Here is an 18,755-nt window from a genome sequence, read left to right on the forward strand (position 1 = left end):
TGGGAACCCCCTCAGTGCGGGGTGTGATAAATCAACCATTGCTCTGCTCTCAGCAGGGTCTCCTCCCCACCCATACATGCCAGTGACAGTTTTGAGCCGCTTCCTGTCCAGGAGACTGTAAGCCCACCATCAACTGCTCTGTCCCCCACCTGTGTACACCGGATGGCCAAAAGGACAAGGATCACCAAGCTTGTGGGCACTACCGCTTTCACACTCACCTCTTTGTCCTCTTTTCTCAAGGTCCAAACCTTCCCTTCCCAGTTGGTTTAAGATTCAAGATTCACCCTCTTCACCTTTCTGCTCTGCGGGTAGCTCTGGCTTCCCCTCCCCCACAGCAGGATGAGAGCCTTTCCCTCTGCAGCTCTTCCTCATACAGCCCTGTGCATCTTTCCACCTCATCAACTTTTCATCTCTTTGCAAACAGAATCGGGAAGTCTCTCCCTCCTCCCTGCCTCTCTCTCCTTCTCCTTTGTTATTAGCTTCATGAGTGGGGATGCTAATGTATTCACTAGACAATGTCTTCACACCACTGTTTCCTGTAATTACAGTGGGTGCCCTCCCACCATCCTGGCTTATTTGGCTGTAAAGTGCTTGGAGGAGGGACAGTGTGGACAAAAGACACAACACAGGCTGAGGTCGAGTAGTGTAATGTTAACATCCAAGAAAGTAAAACAAATAATCACCTCTGCAGCAGGTCATTAACAACTAGTAACTCATAGAGGTCAATGCCACCAGAGCTTAAAAAAATTATCAGTACAACTGAGGACCCCTCCACTAGAGGATGGGGAGCTATACCCACATTTGCCAGCAATAGTTCCCCCAAGAAATGCAAGCAGCCACATCCACCCTCCTTCAGGGGGTAGAGCCACTATATTTGTCATGTAGATCAGCCACACTGTCACTGGAGACTCGGATCCAGCCATCTTCCCGGACATGGTAGAGGTTGACTGCACCTCCCGAGTAGGCATCTCTGTAGGTGGCTTGGTAGATGGCTCGACGGGCCAGATCATAGGCCTGTTCCACCTCTAGGTCATAGGAGTAACCCCGATCCATGACCCCATAAGCATACACAGAGCCAGAACCTACAGAGAAGGTGGCCCCTGAGATCCGGTTTCCTTCACTGTCCACATAGTAGAGGCCTGGAAAGAGAGGTGAGGTTAGCAGGAAAAAAATGACCATCTCTTTTGACATCTAATTCATTCTCCAGAAAAGTTCTCTATCCCTCTTGAAACCCAGGGGAGACCAACAGATATACAAGAAAATAATACTTTGGGGGTGCCTGGGTGGCTCAGCCATTAAGCGTCTGCCTTCAGCTCAGGTCATGATCCCAAGGCCCTGGGATCCAGCCCCACATCGGGCTCCCTGCTCGGCAGAAGCCTCCCCTCCCACTCCCCCTGTTTGTGTTCCCTCTCTCACTGTGTCTCTGTCAAGTAAATAAATAAAATCTTAAAAAAAAAAAAAAAAAGAAAGAAAATAATATTTCTATAAAATTACTTGAAAAAAAAAATAGCTGGGGGCACCTGGGTGGCTCAGTCAGCTAAGCACCTGCCTTCAGCTCAGGTCATGATTCCAGGGTCCTGGGACTGAGCCCTGCACTGGGCTCCCTGCTTAATGGGGAGCTTGCTTCTCCCTCTCCCTCTGCCTGCTACTCCCCCTGCTTGTGCTCTGTCAAATAAATAAATAAAATCTATTAAAAAAAAATAGCTGAAGGAATAAAATTAAATATTAAGATTCCTGGATTCTATCTCACATTATTACTGCTTTACTATCCTCACTGCATAACCAAAAAACAAGTATAATCCAAATGACTTAGGTTTTCTTTTTTTTTTTTTTTTAAAGATTTTATTTATTTATTTAAGAGACGGAGATGACAAGTAGGCAGAGAAGCAGGCAGAGAGAGAGGAGGAAGCAGGCTCCCTGCTGAGCAGAGAGCCCGATGCAGGGCTTGATCCCAGGACCCTGGGATCATGACCTGAGCTGAAGGCAGCGGCCTTTACCCACTGAGCCACCCAGGCACCCCGGTTTTCTTTTTTTTTTAAGGTTTTATTTTTATTTATTTGAGAGAGAGAGAGAGAGAGAGACCACAAGCACAAGCAGGGGGAGCAGGAGACACAGAGGGAGAAACAGGTTTCTTGAGGAGCAAGGAGCCTGATACAGGGCTAATGCAAAACTGACTGAGACACCCAGGCACCCCGTGACTTAGGTTTCAAGCAGAGAATGTCAGCACTGTGGAGATAATGTTTAAAACAATTCTAGCCCTGGGGTGCTAGGGGTGTTCTCTCTCAAATAACTAAAATCTTTAAAAAAAGAAAACAGGGGTGCCTGGGTGGCTCAGTCATTAAGCATCTGTCTTCAGCTCAGGTCATGATCCCAAGGTCCTGGGATTGAGCCCCACATCCGGCTCCTTGCTCAGTGGGAAGCCTGCTTCTCCCTCTCCCTCTCCCCTTGCTTGTGTTCCCTCTCTTGCTGTGTTTCTCTCTGTCAAATAAACAAATAAAAACTTAAACCAAAAAACAAAACAAAACAAAACAAAAAAAAACTTATAAAGAAAAAAACAATCCTAGTCCTCAAAGTTTAGACTATCTGGGGGACAAGACTACACCGCATAGTAGGAGAGAGCCTAGAGTTCCAAATTATATTGCAAAAACCTGCACTGTCCAATATGGGAGCCACTAGCCGTGTGTGACCACTGAGCATGTGAAATGAAGCTGGCACCACATGCTGAAGTGCTAACATTTTGGATCTATAAAATAAAATATATACTATTAAGATTTATTTATTTTAGGGGCACCTGGGTGGCTCAGTCGTTAAGCATCTGCCTTTGGCTCAGTCATGATCCCAGGGTCCTGGGATCAAGGCCCGCATAAGGCTCCCTGCTCTGTGGGAAGCCTGCTTCTCCCTCTGCCACTCCTCTTGCTTGATCCCTCTCTCTGTCAAATAAATAGATAAACTCTTTTTTTTTTTAAGATTTTATTTATTTGGGGCACCTGGGTGGCTCAGTGGGTTAAGCCGCTGCCTTCAACTCGGGTCATGATCTCAGAGTCCTGGGATCGAGCCCCGCATCGGGCTCTCTGCTCAGCGGGGAGCCTGCTTCCTCCTCTCTCTCTCTGCCTGCCTCTCTGCCTGCTTGTGATCTGTCAAATAAATAAATAAAATCTTAAAAAAAAAAAAGATTTTATTTATTTATTTGACAGATCACAAGCAGGCAGAGAGGCAGGCAGAGAGAGAGGAGGAAGCAGGCTCCCCGCTGAGCAGAGAGCCCGATGCGGGGCTCCATCCCAGGACTCCAGGACCATGACCTGAGCCGAAGGTAGAGGCTTTAACCCACTGAGCCACCCAGAGCCCCAATAAATACAATCTTAAAAAAAAAAAAAAAAAAAAGATTTATTTGTTTGAGAGAGAGTGCGTGTGCACACAAGGTGGAGGGTCAGAGGGAGAGGGAGAGAGAATCCTAAGCCAACTCCAGGCTGAGTGCGATGCTGAGATCACAGCTGAAACCAAGAGTGGGACACCTAACTGACTGCATCACCCAGGCACTCCAAAATACATCATTAAAGTTAATTTCTCTTTATCTTTAATTTTAAAAATGTGGCTACTACAAAGTTTAAAATTACATGTATGGCTCACACTTTATTTCCATTGGATGGTGCTGGTATAGATCAGGGGTTGGCCAGGCCAACTGCCCGTTTCTATAAACAAAGTTTTACAGGGACACGGCCATACCCATTTGTGTACATATTGTCTATGACTGCTTTTATGCTAAAGCAGGAGAGTTAGGTAGTTGAAACAAAGACCATATGGCTTACAGTCCTACATTATTTACTATTTGGCACTTTATGAAGAAGTTAGCTAATATTTACTACAGATGAAAATCTAGACAAAGATTTTAATAAAATGTTTACCAATTCCAACTACCTGCTGGATCTTCCAACAGGATGCCTTTGTCACCAGTTCAGATTCAGACCTCCTATCCTCAAATATTTCAGTGGTTCTCCATTACCAACCAAACTTATCTCTCTCTATGCTCTATGACCAGCCTACACTGCCTCCCATGTTCTCAAGTTCTGCCTGCCAACAGGATCATTACTTTTCTGTTCCAGTGGTTCCAATCTCTCACTGTGCATCAGAATCATCTAAGAAGCTTTTTAAAAAGATGCCCAGGACTTACAACAGGTATTCTTTTCCAGTTGGTCTGGGGTGGGGAACAAGTATGGGACTTGTGTTTTAAGTTCTCTAGGTGATTCTAATGCAACCCAGTTGAGAAACAAATGCTCACCAGTCTTCAGGTTCAAGGATTCCAATGTCTACCCCAAACTAGTCCCTCCTCAGTCCCATGGCCACTACCTTGCCTAGTGGGCTCACTACACGGTTCCTCTTTAGCTCTCCAGCTCAATGGATCACTACTCCTCTTCACACAACCTTAGTTCTGACTAAACTGGGCTTTTGGGGGTGCCTGGGTGGCTCAGTTGGTTAAACGTCCGCCTTCAGTGCAGGTCATGATCCCAGGGTTTCTGGATCAAACCCTGCATCAGGCTCTGTGCTCAGCAGGGAGCCTGGCCTGCTTCACCCTCTCTCTCTGCCTGCCACTCCCCCTGCTTGTGTGCACATTCTCTCTCTCCCTCAAATAAATAAATATTTAAAACAAACAAACAAACTGGGCTTTCAGTTACTCCTCCCAAACAGCATGCTTCATCCACCCCCGCTTTGTCCACCATGCTTCCCTTCTCTCACATGCACATCCTATTCAACTGCCACTTATCCATGAAGTCATCCTGAGTCCTCCCATCAGAAATAATCTCTTTTTCCTCAAAACTCCCTCAGCAGCATATCGGTTCTTTTACAAATGGCATTCATCTCATTTAGCCTCGTGTTAAGTAACCTGTAATCATTTTTCAGTCGTCTGCTTTTCGAGGCAAGGGACTGACTCATCCTAGATGAATATGCTGTAGGGAAGGGTTCTTGTGAAGGCATGATTTAGGTTATGCTCTAGCTTCTCAGGTTCTCTTTGCTAGCCAGCATCTGTACTCTTGTACACTGCTTCCGTCCCCTGGAACAGACCCAGTAGCTAAGGGTACGAAGCAACAGTTCCAAAATGCTTCCCTGGGCCACACAAAAAATGTATGGAGCTGTTCTTTCACACTTTTCCCAAAAAAGCATCTCAATTTCCAAAGTAACAAGCTATGCTCCTCTCTCACATCTACTTTTTTTTTTTAATATTTTATTTATTTATTTGACAGGCAGAGATCACAAGTAGGCAGAGAGGCAGGCAGAGAGGGAGAGGGGGAAGCAGGCTCCCTGCCGAGCAGAGAGCCCGATGTGGGGCTCGATCCCAGGACCCTGGGATCATGACCTGAGCCGAAGGCAGAGGCTTAACCCACTGAGCCACCCAGGTGCCCCTCACATCCACTTTTTTAATCTTCTTATTCACCTTCCACTGAACAGTGAACCGAGAGCTTCTAAATCAAGGAAAAGTGCTGGGTATCCTGCAGTTGTTCGACAGAAAAAAACTAGGTACTCAGTAAACAGGTGAATGAATGAAGCAAAAACAAAAGGGAAGAATAAACTACTCAAGCATGGAGGGGGAAAAATTATACAGAAAATGACTAGCTGTATTCCAGCTTGATAAAGAGACATCCAAAACTGGTCGAAAAGCTGAGGTGCCGGGCAGGCTCAGTCTGTGTGGAGTGTGTGACTCTCGATCTCAGGGTGGGGAGTTTGAACCCCACGTTGGGTGTAGAGATTATTTAAATGAATACTTAAATGAAACTTAAAAAAAACCCAAAAAACAAAAAAAAAACTGGTTGAAAAGGAACTGACATCAGATGCAAGGCTGAACTTCCTGGCAAGGTTTCTATATACTAAAAACAGAAAAAGGCTAAGGAATTTATTTTAAGAGATGACAGAATAGGACCTAGGGTGATCCTATCAAGCAAGGAAAGATCAGCCCTAAAGGCCCCTTCTAGGCCAAAGACTCCCTAAAGGAAAAAAGAAGAGAAATTACTAACTTCCTGTATATTAGAGTTTCACTGTCCAGGACAATGGCCACTAGCAACATGTGGCACTGAGCACTTGAAATGGGGCTAATGCACATGCCAAATGATATTATTTTAGGTGTTCTGGATTAAATGAAATATTACAATGTCCCCATCTTTTTACTTCTTAAATATATCCATTAGACAATTCTAAAATATTGTTATTGGGGCGCCTGGGTGCCTCATGGCACCCTGCCTCTGGCTCAGGTCATGATCCTGGAGTTCAGGGATCTGAGCCCTGCACCTGGCTCACTCCTCAGCGGGGAGTCTGCTTCTCCCTCTCCTACTCCTTCCCTGCTCAAGCTCACTCGCTCTCTCAAATAAATAAAATCTTTAAAAAAGTTATTTATTATTATTAAGTAAACTCTACACCCAACGTGGAGCTTGAACTCACCACCCTGAGATAAGTTACATACTCCACTGATGGAGCCAGCCAGGTGCCCCTCTATAAGACAATTTTAAATTACATGTGTGGTACACATTATATTTTTATTAGAAAGCACTGACTGGAGTTTTTATGTCTATTATCCAATTTAATTCTCAAATACACTCTTTGTAGGTCTTACCATTTTATGGGAGAGAGAAGGAGAAACATTATGTGCCAGACATGCTTTACATGTATTACCTCCTTTAACCAACCAAACAGATGATGAAACTGACTGGGAAAATGAGCAGCCAAAGTAAGGTCACATGGGGTAGTCAATGACACAGCTAGTCTAAGTTCCATGCCCTCTCCTACACAGTAGTGCCTTCCTTGAACAAAGAGAAGAAAGGGTAGAGAACCTAATCAACACATCCCCAGCGCGGACTCAAAGCCCTTTCATTCACCTGTTCATCCAACCCCTCCTCTCTGTAGTGCTAGCCCAAGAACCAAGTGCTTGCAGCTTAACTCACCAGGGCCTCTCTTATCCCAGCCACAGATCATGGTGCCCATGGACAGCCCCATGCCTTTATACTGATACACCATGTTGGCAAGCAGCTTGGAGGCAGCTGCTACCGAGATGCGTTCCTTGTTTCGAAGCTCATATATTCGACATTGCCGAGCCAACAGCCGCTCCCAGAAGCTGCAATCCGCTGCACCCCCAGCCATGGTGCCTAGCAGGTAGGGATTGATCTCTATCACCTTCTTCACTGTCTGGGAGGCTATATAGGCACCAGCTGTGGCCCGAGAGTCCGCTGCAACAATGACTCCATGTTGAAACTGTTAAGATCCGAGGAAAACACAAAGCAGGTCAGATCAGACCACAGAAATATCTTCACATTTCTTTTTGCATCAGTGGAAAACCAGAATATCTTTCTCTGTCCTTTTACACTTCACAAAATGCTTTCCACATATTAGTATCAACTAAGCTTCACATAGATCCCACGACATGGTATAACCAGTATTAACTTCAATTTCATTTTATAGATCAGGAAACGAGTTCAATGAGATCCAATGACTTGCCCAAGATCGCACACCTGGTTATTGTAAAGCTGGATCAAGAATTCCAGTTGTCTGGCTCCAGCTACAGTGTTCCCTCCCACAATTCTTTCCCTCATCGCTTTTCAGTTACCCTTGCCTAATGCGGACCCAGTTTTTAGAACCTTTAGTTAATGGTTAAACATCCTTTCCTCTACCAATATTCATTGCTTTGAGGCCTTCCCTTTCCTGAACCGGAGTCATAGGCGTTGCCTAGGAATCAACCCAAGCGGCCTCGGGTTTCTTTTCCCCCTTAACCTCAGCCCCACGGTCCTACGGCTAGAGCGAGAACCGAAGCCTCTCAGGTTAATGAGACAGCGAAACCACCGGGGTCGGGAGGACAGGCCCGAGGCTCCCACTAGGCTCCGTGGTCGCGGCCCCCGTGGGCTCCGGTCCAGCCGGAAGGCCGGGAAGGTCGGCAAGGGCGCGGCGCGCGGGTCTCAGCGCGGCGCTGCGGTTGGGTCCGCACCTTGAAGGCCAGGGTGGTGGTTCCATGAAGCATTTCGATTCTTGGCTCCTCCGCGACACCCCAGTTGGGCGCGGCCAGGGTCAGCCCATCGCTGGGACTCCCTGGACCCAGGTCCCGCAGATCCGCACGACCCCCGAGTCCAAAAAACCCGAGCCCGTTCACCGGTAGCTGCCTCTCCAACACGCTGGCCAGCGCCATGTCTAGTAAGGGCACAAGAAACTCGCTGCGAGAAGGCCTACTAAAGAACAGCCGGGCAACGCCTCGCCGTCACAGCTTCACTTCCTATTAAAGCTATCCCAGGGAGGAGCCATTTTAACTACTGGCAACCACGCCTCCAAAAACAAGAACCCGATGCCAGGGACTGTTTTCACCGAGGGGATAAAAATAAATGCCTTAACTTCCTCTAAATTTTTAAAGGATGTTGTTGTCATCTTTACTTTCGTCAGGCAAGCAATACCGGATTAAATTCACCTCCAATTCATAGGAAGCGATCAGAAACGTCCTTGTTGCGTAGGGGAAGTGAGGCTGGCCATCTTTGAGAAGGGCGTGACTAGTTGAAAATCCTTTCAGAACCTTTAATACTAAGTCGTCCCCGCCCTGTCAGGTGTCCAAGCAATACTTTACATCTGGGCGGCTTTAGCATCCTGTTAACGCAACTGAAGTTGCCATTTTGTTTAAGGGCACCCCGTAACTGGGTAAAATAATGACGTACTCTGAGGCCATTTTCCTGTGAAGTTAGTTAACCCCCAGTAGTTTGTGGTAAAAATTGCAACAAAATAAAAGTGCTATACCTCTTGTTGTTTGATAGCATCAATCGCCACACTACCCAACTTCTGTAACATAACCAGTTTTTAAGATTTAATATTCTCTTTACTCCCACCCTGTGGTGGAAATTCTAAGTAATGTATTGCCTAAAAGGCAGAAGAATAAAGAAGGAAACGTATGGGACCCACTTAATCCACAAACTAGATTCTCAATTCAGCTCCGAATAACTGAGTCAATAGTCATTTACCATCTCAGAGCCTGGAGGAAGGCTGACGATCCGTAAAAATGTATCAAGAGTTTCTCTAACTTAGGCTTGCTAAGACAAGCTCTTTATTAATACATGAATGTGGTATTTATCATTGTCTCTCCCTCTCTCCACCCACCTTCATTTTTCAACCCTTTGGGGACCCATAACAAACAAGGAAGTGGGCAAGTGTATGAAATGTTGCCTCCTGCTTTATGGTTCTATAAAGTCTATGAAGTCAGTGGCCTTCCTTGCTGGATTCCAGCAGCAACATCCATCAATATCTAAATTCCCCTTTCCTCTGATGCCCAACCCAGCCCCTCCTCTTCCCCAGCAGACTCTGACTCTGCATATGTTTATTTTTAATGCTGAAATTTGGCAACCCTTTCCAAACCCAACCATCAGAATGTAATGAAGCAGAAGATCTTTTTCTGCGTCTCACACTTGGATAGTGTGGAAAATTCGGAGTGCCTCCGTTTATAGAGCAGGTATTATTTTGCCGTCACCCCTTCGATGCAACTTGTCCTCTTCCTGACTCTCCCCTGTGGTTCGTTCACACTGCCACTAATAGCATTTGTACCTCTCTTAAGATACTTTCACATTTTAAAGTGATTGGTTGTAAGTGTACTTGACTGCGAGTTTCTAAAGACAGGTATTTCTCTACTGTTCATCTCTGAGCCCACTGTATGCTTAGTAAATGCTTGCCAAGTGAATACAGGAGAGAATGGTAACAATGTTCTTCCAGTCGCAGAGGCTTGAAGCCCTGGCCATCTTTGACAACTCCCCTTCCTTTCCATCACATTCCATAAGTTGCCAAGTCCTGTTGATTCTTCCTCTAAATGCTTCTCATGTGTGTGTGTGTGTGTGTGTGTGTGTGTTCATTGCAACTGATACCACCTTTTGGCTTCTTATTTCCTCACTCCTGAATTACTGAAATATTCTTCTAACTGATTTTCTGGGCCCAAACTGAACTCTCTAATGCATTTTGCACAGTACCAGATTAATTTTTCTAAACGCCCTCTTAATCTTATCTCTTGCCTGCTTAAAAATGTTCTCTAAGATTCAGCTCCTCGGTATGGCATTCAAGGCATTCCATAATCTGTTCTCAACTTACTTTGTATTAGTTCTCTAGATAGATAGATAGAGATATATGTATATCACCTGTCACTATCTCTATCTGTATCTATATATAGAGATACATGTCAGGCAGAGAAAGACAAATACTGTATGTACTCACTTATATGTGGAAATTAACAAAGCCAAACTCCATTTGAACAGAGAGTGGATTGGTAGTTACCAGGGGCTGTGGAGTAGGGGAAATGGGGAGATATTGTTCTAAGGGTAAATACACATTTCCAGTTTAAGAAGTTCTGGGAATCTAATGTACAGCATTATGATTATAGTTAATGATGCTAAATTGTATTCCGTAGTTGAAAGTTGCTAAGAGAGTAGATTTTATTTTATCTTTAAAGATTTTATTTATTTAACAGAGACAAACACAGTGAGAGAGGGAACACAGCAGGGGGAGTGGAGAGGGAGAAGCTTCCCAAGGAGCAGGAAGCCTGATGTGGGCCTTGATCCCAGGACCCTGGGATCAGGACCTGAGCCAAAGGCAGACACTTAATGACTGAGCCAACCAGGTGCCCCAAGAAAGTAGACTTTAAATGTTCTCACCACCACCACAAAAATGGTTAATTATATAAAGTGAAGGATGTGTTCATTAACCTTATTGTGGTAAACATTTTGCAATATATGCCTGTATCAAATCATCACACTGCATACCTTAAACTTACATAATGTCATGTGTCAATTTTATCTCAATAAAGAAGGTTTGGGGGAGGAAAAAAAAATGATAAGTGTTGTAGTTCAGAGGTGAGAGAGATCAATATAGCTTGGGGTGAGGTGGGGAGATCAGGAAGGCATGCTAAGGAAGTATAGATTCATTTCCCTAAATACCGTGTGGATCCCATTGCTCCTCAAATCAACAGCCTCACCTCTCTCAGACCACACCTGAGAAGGATTTTCAAAACAGAAGATACTCAAGCCAGGCTTTGAAGGATAGGATTCAGATAGATGAAGGAGAGGGGCACCTGGCTAGTTCAGTCAACAGAATGTGATTCTTGTCCTTGGGGCTAAGTTCGAACTCCACACTGGGTGTAGAGATTACTTAAAAATAAAATCTTAGGCTTAGTCGTTAAGCATCTGCCTTCAGCTCAGGACATGGTCCCAGGGTGCTGGGATCAAGCCCCGTATCGGTCTCCTTGCTGGGCAGGAAGCCTGCTTTTCCCTCTCCCACTCCCCCTGCTTGTGTTCCCTCTCTCACTGTGTCTCTCTCTGTCAAAATAAACAAATAAATAAATAAAATATTTTTTAAAAAACATCTTGGGGCTCCTGGGTGGCTCAGTGGGTTAAGCCCTCTGCCTTCAGCTCTGGTCATGGTCCCAGGGTCCTGGGATCAAGCCCCGCATTGGGGTCTCTGCTCAGCGGGGAGCCTGCTTGCCTTCCTCTCTCTCTGCCTGCCTCTCTGCCTACTTGTGATCTCTGTCTGTCAAATAAATAAATAAAATCTTTTTTTTTTTTTAAAGATTTTATTTATTTATTTGACAGAGAGAAATCACAAGTAAACAGAGAGGCAGACAGAGAGGAGGAAGCAGGCTCCCCGCCGAGCAGAAAGCCCGATGTGGGGCTCGAACCCAGGACCCCGGATCATGACCCGAGCCGAAGGCAGCGGCCCAACCCACTGAGCCACCCAGGCGCCCCTAAATAAATAAAATCTTAAAAAAAAAAAATCTTGGGCACCTGGGTGGTTCAGTCAGTTGAACAGCTGCCTTCAGCTTGGGTCATGACCCTAGGTCCTGGGAGGAAGAACCAAATAGGGCTCCCTATGCAGGGGAGAGTCTGCTTCTCCATCTCCCTCTGCCCTCCCAACTCATGCTCACTTGCTCTCTCTCTCTCTCTCAAATAAATAAATAAATAATGTTTTAAAAAAATCTTGAAAAAAATAGATGAAAAAAGTAGATGAAGGGGAGGTGTGAGATGTGTTAGGAACGGTATGAAAGAGGTTGTGGTGGATAGATCAGGATGGGACCATCGTGGGCCTTAAATGCCAGCCTGGCGAGGAGAAGGTGGTTTGGGTTTGATCTTGTAGCCCTTCAAGATTTCTTAGTAGAGAAGACACGTTAGGAAAACATGTCAGTGTGGAGGGTAAGATTAGAGGGGAGACTAGAGGGTGGCCAATTAGAAGGCCATTCAACTGTCCACATCTGACTTGAGAATGGCTTGACTTAAGGAGGGAGGTGACAATCCATCCATATATACAACATCTAAGGCTTAGTCTTTAAAAAGAGGAGACATACTTACCTCTCCAGTAAGAGTCCCATGTGGTCTTGTGCAAAAGAAAGGAGAAAGACTGGTTGGACTTTAGTGTGACCTCCTGGTTTCTCCAGTCCTCCTATGACAAGTTTGCACTTGCCTTTAGTACTGACACTACAGCCCCACCATCATGGTATCTGGGGGGCTCCAGGCTCTTTCCCTTGTGTGTGGGTCTGTTTCTTTGACTAAGCCCATTTCCACAGCACCCCTTTGAGCTGCAGGCTTTAGTAAAATATACTCTAGATGGTGCTGGAAGTAGTTAAGTCTTGTCACTCTGCCCTAGTCTACTTCGTCTTTCTGAAGGGCCAGCGGTCCTATCCCTTGCCCACCCCTGGTTGGTCTAAGACTTAGACTCAGCCTAATGGGGACAAGGTCAGTTGTTTGTTTTGCCTTGGAACTACAAACAACTCTCCCACTATTGTGAACTACTGGGCAGAAGGGGGACCGGGAGAGGGAAGGCCATTAGATACTTTCAGCTACATCCTCATAAGTTTCCCACAACAGAGAAGCTATACCGCTAGAAACTGTCAGGAATGCGGTCTTCATGCAGATGGAAGTTCATATGCACCTTTGAAACAAAGGAGAAAGAGAGCTCCACGTTCTAGTTTCCTTTCACCCAGGTCCCTCTGTACCCTACCTTTCTGGAAGGTATTTGAGCACCCCTCCCCTCATAAAGACTCTCTTGCACTTTTCTCTTTTGTCCTGCTCTCCGTCTGTTTCTTTTTCTCCTGACTAGAAAGTCAAAGTGTGAGCTGAGCATTAGAGTTCCCTGGTCTCAAACACCTGAAGAGGGAACCCGACATCAAAGGCCCCTGCCTTGGGTGCCTGGGTGGCTCAGTTTGTTAAGTGTCTGCCTTCGGCTCAGGTCAGGATCCCAGGGTCCTGAGATTGAGTCCTGCATCAAGCTCCCTGCTCAGCGGAGAGCCTGCTTCTCCCTCTACCTCTGCTGCTCCCCCTACTTGTGCTTTCTCTCTCTCTCAAAGAAATAAAATCTTAAAAAAAACAAACAAAAAATGACTCCTGCCTTGGTGGGTTCACAACACTCTTCTTCTTTTCTTTCTTTTTTTTTTTTTTAAAGATTTTATTTATTTATTTGACAGAGATCACAAGTAGGCAGAGACACAGGCAGAGAGAGAGAGGAGGAACCAGGCTCCCCGCTGAGCAGAGAGCACGATGCGGGGCTTGATCCCAGGACCCTGAGATCATGACCTGAGCCGAAGGCAGAGGCTTAACCCATTGAGCTACCCAGGCACCCCTCTTCTTTCTTTTTTAAGATTTTATTTATCTAAATTTATTTATTTATTTAGAGAGCATGAGCTGGGGGAGGGTGCAGAGGGAGAGGGAGAGAGAATCCAATGGGACTCCATGCAAAGTGCAGAGCCTGATGTGGGGCTTGATCTCATCACCCTGAGATCATGACCTGAACTGAAATCAAGAGCTGGACATTCAACTGACTGAGTTACCCAGGTGTCCCTCTCTCAACATCTGGGAGCTGTTGCAGGGGCTGCGACAGAGCCTCATCTGTCTTTGCATGTCCAGTGCCCCCCACAGGAGAAACAAGAGGGACCCAGCAGTGTTCCTTCCACTCATGCCTCCTTTCCTCTGAAGTCAACCCACTGCCCGTCCCACTTCAGGTGCTGGGAGGATGATGGATGGGAGACTCCTTGGGTGACGCTCAGGTGTGTCACCAGCAGCGTCTTCCCAGCAGTGCAGACTTCCCTGGCCTCCTCCTGCCTCTCCTCAGCCATCCTCTGAGCAAGAGGAGACCGCTGCTCAGGGCAGTCCCAGAGCCAGACTTGGGGGTAGGGAGAAGTGAAGCCATAGATCACCTGCCCCTCTGTGCCCTTCTGGCTACAGCCCAGCGTCTCCACAGCGTCCCTCCCCTCCCCAACTCCAGCCCACAAATCCCTGCCTTGCTCCTTCCAGCCATCACTCAGCCCCAGGGATGGCTCTGCAGGATGTATGCAAGTGGCAGGCCCCGGACACCTGCGGACTGTCGCCTCACCTGCCTCAGGCCGGCGGCTGGGCCGTGCCCCCAGGTTGTGACCCTCAAACCTTCCCGCGGACGCATGGCCCCAGGCTGGCCCACGGTACCACCACCTTGGCCTTCCGCTTCCAGCACGGAGTCATCGCCGCTGCGGACACCCGGGCGTCCTGTGGCAGCTACGTGCAGTGCCCGGCCTCGCGCAAGATCCTCCCGGTGCACCGGCACCTGCTGGGCACCACGTCCGGCACGTCGGCAGACTGTGCCACGTGGTACCGCGTGTTGCGGCGGGAACTGCGGTTGCGCGCCCTGAGGGAGGGGCAGCTGCCCAGCGTGGCAGGGGCCGCCAGACTCCTGTCGGCCCTGATGTCCTGCTACCGGGGGTTGGATCTGTGCGTGGCCACCGCGCTGTGTGGCTGGGACCGCTCGGGCCCTGCCCTCTTCTATGTGGACAGTGACGGCACCCGCCTGCAGGGGAACATCTTCTCGGTGGGCTCTGGATCTCCCTATGCCTATGGCGTGCTGGACCGCGGCTACCGCTACGACATGAGCCCCCAGGAAGCCTATGCCCTGGCCCGCCGCGCCGTGACCCACGCCACCCACCGCGATGCCTACTCAGGGGGCTCTGTAGACCTTTTCCATGTGCGGGAAAGCGGATGGGAGTATGTATCGCGCAGCGATGCCTGTGTGCTGTACTGGGAACTGCAGAAGCTTCCGGAGCCAGAGAAGGAGGAGGAGGAGGAGGCCAGCCAGGACCAGGCTGAGCCTGCCACCCTGCACAGAGACTCCAGGATGGCCGCAGAGACTGAGATGCTGTGAGAAGCAGCAGGACTTGGGGGGACCTTGGCCAAGGGAGTGGGTGGGAGGATAGGCATGGGGGTGGGGGTGGGGAGAGGAGACTCACAGCATCTGGCTCCAGCCCACAGGGGTCCCCAGCTCCATTTGTTCTAGATCTCCATCCCTTTCTGCCTCCCAGCGCTGTGGGTGGCTTTGTCCAACATGTTCCTCTGGATGCCCAGTGGATTGGTCCAGCCTCCTTTCCACCCCCAAGTTCTCCACAAATAATCTCTGTGTGCCTGCTGCACGCCAGACGTGGGGCTAGGTGCCAGACCCTCTTTCTCACCACCTTCTTTGCCGCCTTTCCCCACCTGATCCCTGCTCTCTTTGCCTCCCATTTCTGTATCTCAGCTTCAAAGTCTTTGTCACTTTGTCACCTTGGTGAGGGGGGTACCTGGGGGTGGAGTAAGGTGGGGTGAGTGGCCCAGAGCACCCAGGTTGGGGGGGGCAGGGCAGCACAGACCTTATTGGGGGGGCTTCTCCCCCTGCCCCGAAGGGACTCTAAGGACAACAATCACTATTCATTCTGAATGCCCTTCTCATGATAACTCTGAGGTAAAAATTATCCTCACTTTGCGGAAGAGGAAACAGCTTCAAAGGGTTATGTGACTTGCCGGGGTCACATAGTAAGTGGCAGAGATGAGGGTGGGACCCCGCCTTCCGGGCCTTCACTCCAGAGTTCTGCTCCTTCAACACAGTTTTGTCCTCCCAGGTCCTCTTTCTTGCCTTGTCTTTCTGCCCTAGGCCCTTCAGGCATCTGGGACTGAGGTTGGGCGGAAGGAGCTGGGCCAAACCCCTGCCTGGTGGGCAGAGGAGCCCGAGGGCCTGGAGGGTGGCCACCCGCCTGCCCCAGGACCTGGAGCCATGGTCATCGCCTACCCGGAGCTCTGGTCTTCAGACCCTGTCACTGCTGAGGCCAGACTTCTTTCCCTCTTTCCCCTTCCTCCTTTCTTCCCTTTGCCTTCTTTCCAGCCTTTCCTTCCTGTCACTTCCTCTGGGGAAGGAAGAAAAGAGGGAGGTGGCTGCAGTGGGAACTGTTGGGCTAGCACATCCTCTCGAGCCCTTTCTGCCCCTCCTCCAGCTCCCCTATAAGCCCTGACTTGGCAAGGCTGGCTGCCAGTTCCAGGGGGCCCACCTTCCCCGCCCTGCTTCTCCCCAGGCAAACTTGAAGGGAGGTGGTCAGGAAGCACAGTCAACCAAGAGACAGGACTGAATGGAGGGAATGTTGCTGAACTTTCTTTCTCTCATCCCGCTCCTGCAGAGCTTCCAGGCCCGAGATTCACAGCCCTCTTTCCTCTCTCCTGGAAACCTCCTCTCAGCCTTCCGCCCAGCTCTGAGCCCTAAGCCCCAACCCTGGACTTCCTGCTTAGAATTCCTCCAGGCTGGAGCTGGCCTGACTAAGAGACCCCCAGGCTCTGGCCTTTGGGGCATGATTAGGGAGGAGGGAGGAAAGGCCAGGGAGTCTCAGGAAGGAAAGCAGTGGAGGCAGTGGAGGCTGAGGGAGGAAATTGTGGTGGGGGAGGAGGAGCAGCAGAAAAGTGCTAGCATTTGAGAGTCAGGGTCCAGTAATCTCATCGGTGGCCTCAACAGCAACCCTTCACCCCCCTGTCCATTCTTCAGTCTCTGGGAAGAAGGTGCAGAGCTCTGGGAATGATAGGCAGAGCTCAGGGACCCCCCGGGGCCAGCCTAGTCCTGGAGGAGCACAGGAGGAAAGCTTTTGCCCAGGGTTCAAGGACATGATGGACTCATGCATTAAGAGGGTGCATCTCCAAGTGCAGAGATGTACGTGGATCTGTGTCCTGGTGTAAGTGAGGGGCCCAGTAGAGGTGTGTGCACATGAGTGTGCTAGAGGATGTGTGGCAGTTCCTGTGTACAGAGACAGGGAAGAGACTGGAAGAGAAAGAGTTAACACCTGGATAAGGAGTGCAGCTCCTCTTGGGAGAGAAAGCCAGGCCTTGTCACTTATTTTGAAAAAATGATCCAACACGGAGAGGAAGTGGGGGCAGAGCTCATCGTATTAGTTCCCCACTTCTGCATTGTCACACCCCTATCCTGAAGCCCCAGGAAGGAGAAACAGTGGGTATGTGTGTGTGTGGTGGGGAGCTTGCAGCCCAGGGGTTTTGCCTGAGCATGGTCTTAGGCTCAGAATCTGCCTGCAGCTCACTCCCTGGGATGCTCTGCGCCCTTTCCCTCCCCACAAACAGGGGAAGCAGGACTCAACACACATACAGGGGAAAATGGAAGGGAGACTCTACTTCTCCTGTCACCTAGCCCCTTCTCGCCCGTCTCCTTTCCTTCCACAGTCCTGCCCCTCTTTATTCCCTTTGATAGGTTCTGTCTTTCAGGATGATGAGGTATTTGAGACCAGAGATAAGACCAGGGGTCTTGCCTACAGGCCTTTTCCCTATGTCCTGTGTTTCCCTCCAAGTTTACCAAGTCAGAGTTGGGGCCTGACCTCAGGATGCGGGTAGGGAGGGCTGGGAGAGCAGGGAAAGGCCGCATCCCACCTAGGAATGGCCCATGGGTCAGTCCCTCACTGCTCTTCACTTATTCCTGAAGGCTGGTTGCAGATGTTGGGGTGAGAGCAAAGGGGCAGAGAGCTTGTCCATCCTGCCCCCAAACAGAAAACCCTGTCCCTGACCTCACACTTGGGGTGTTGGCTCCTAATCATCTCCTTTGGGGGACAGCCAGCCTGCTCTTGCTCGGGTCTTTGGCCAGTTGGGGCTCCAGTTCCAGTTCCCTTCACAGAGTAAAGGACAAGTCCGGCCCCGGAGCATGGGTCCTGTTCTCCTGGCACCTGGTTACCCTAATCAAGCAGGCATGAAGGTGTAAGAGAAGGCATCTTCCCATTGGAACAGTTCCCCCCATGGCCAGCACCCCACACTTGGAGGGGAGGGCCAGGAGGCTCTGTCTGGACCCATCATCACTGCGCACCTCCAGGAGCCCTGCCTGGAATTAGGACCTCCCTTCTCTGCTCAGGGAGCCCACACTGAGAAATGATGACCTCTGCTCAGCTCGCATCCCAGTTGACTTTGATTCAACTCCTGGGCCTCCTGATAGCTCACTCCTGGTCCCTCTCCCTCTCCCTCTCCCTATGTGTTCCATGGAGAGTAAGACCAGGACTGGAGAGAATTAAAGGTGGGGTCACTGGGCCCAGAATCAGAGTGACTATGCCATCTCAGCCTGGCCCATCCTCTCCCACCTGGCACGGAGAGGAAGGCTTTCCTAGTCTAAAAGCCAGCTTCCTGTCTTAGTCTTTTATCTCTCCCCCTCTCTTCTCAGGTGCTCTCACCCCAACTTCTCCTTGCCACCCTCCCCTCTGGCCAATCCCCTTAATTCCCTTGGACATTTTGAGACCAGCAAGGAACAGGAGAGTCACAGTGGGGGTACTTACTCCCTCCTCAGGCTAGAGGGACTTGAGTGGACTGCCCTCCCAAAAAAGAAAGGAGTGAACTGCCCCACAAAGAAGAAAGGAACCAGCAGGGTTGGGTCAGGCCTCTCCTTCCCACCCTTTGGCATAGAGAAGCTCTGCACAGAAACCCACATGCAGAACTGGAAACAGGGCTCCAGCTTTAGAAAATAAAGTGTTTGTT

At 49.0% G+C, this 18,755-nt stretch overlaps 2 protein-coding genes across 2 annotated transcripts; one reads left to right on the forward strand and one right to left on the reverse strand.

Annotated features, from left to right (window-relative positions):
* Window positions 1–631: 631 nt before the first annotated feature.
* On the reverse strand, window positions 632–8,189 carry PSMB5 (proteasome 20S subunit beta 5). The gene is made up of 3 exons (XM_047738111.1): window positions 7,961–8,189; window positions 6,927–7,233; window positions 632–1,139 (listed from the first exon to the last, which is right to left on the reverse strand). Exons 1-3 carry the CDS (start codon window positions 8,156–8,158, stop codon window positions 853–855), a joined length of 792 nt encoding a protein of 263 aa, XP_047594067.1. The 5' UTR covers window positions 8,159–8,189; the 3' UTR covers window positions 632–852.
* Window positions 8,190–14,286: 6,097 nt separating this feature from the next.
* On the forward strand, window positions 14,287–15,144 carry PSMB11 (proteasome subunit beta 11). The gene has a single exon (XM_047739165.1). It carries the CDS (start codon window positions 14,287–14,289, stop codon window positions 15,142–15,144), a length of 858 nt encoding a protein of 285 aa, XP_047595121.1.
* The last annotated feature ends 3,611 nt before the right edge of the window (window positions 15,145–18,755 follow it).

This window comes from Lutra lutra, chromosome 7, assembly GCF_902655055.1.
Source record: "Lutra lutra chromosome 7, mLutLut1.2, whole genome shotgun sequence".
Lineage (NCBI taxonomy): Eukaryota > Metazoa > Chordata > Mammalia > Carnivora > Mustelidae > Lutra > Lutra lutra.

Coding starts and splice junctions, on each gene's coding strand:
- PSMB5 (XM_047738111.1), bottom strand. CDS start 8,158: ATGGCGCTGGCCAGCGTGTTGGAGAGGCAGCTACCGGTGAACGGGCTC. Junction 7,234..7,960: donor CCACCACCCTGGCCTTCAAG/GTGCGGACCCAA, acceptor GGATCTTAACAG/TTTCAACATGGAGTCATTGT. Junction 1,140..6,926: donor CTGGGATAAGAGAGGCCCTG/GTGAGTTAAGCT, acceptor CTCTCTTTCCAG/GCCTCTACTATGTGGACAGT.
- PSMB11 (XM_047739165.1), top strand. CDS start 14,287: ATGGCTCTGCAGGATGTATGCAAGTGGCAGGCCCCGGACACCTGCGGA.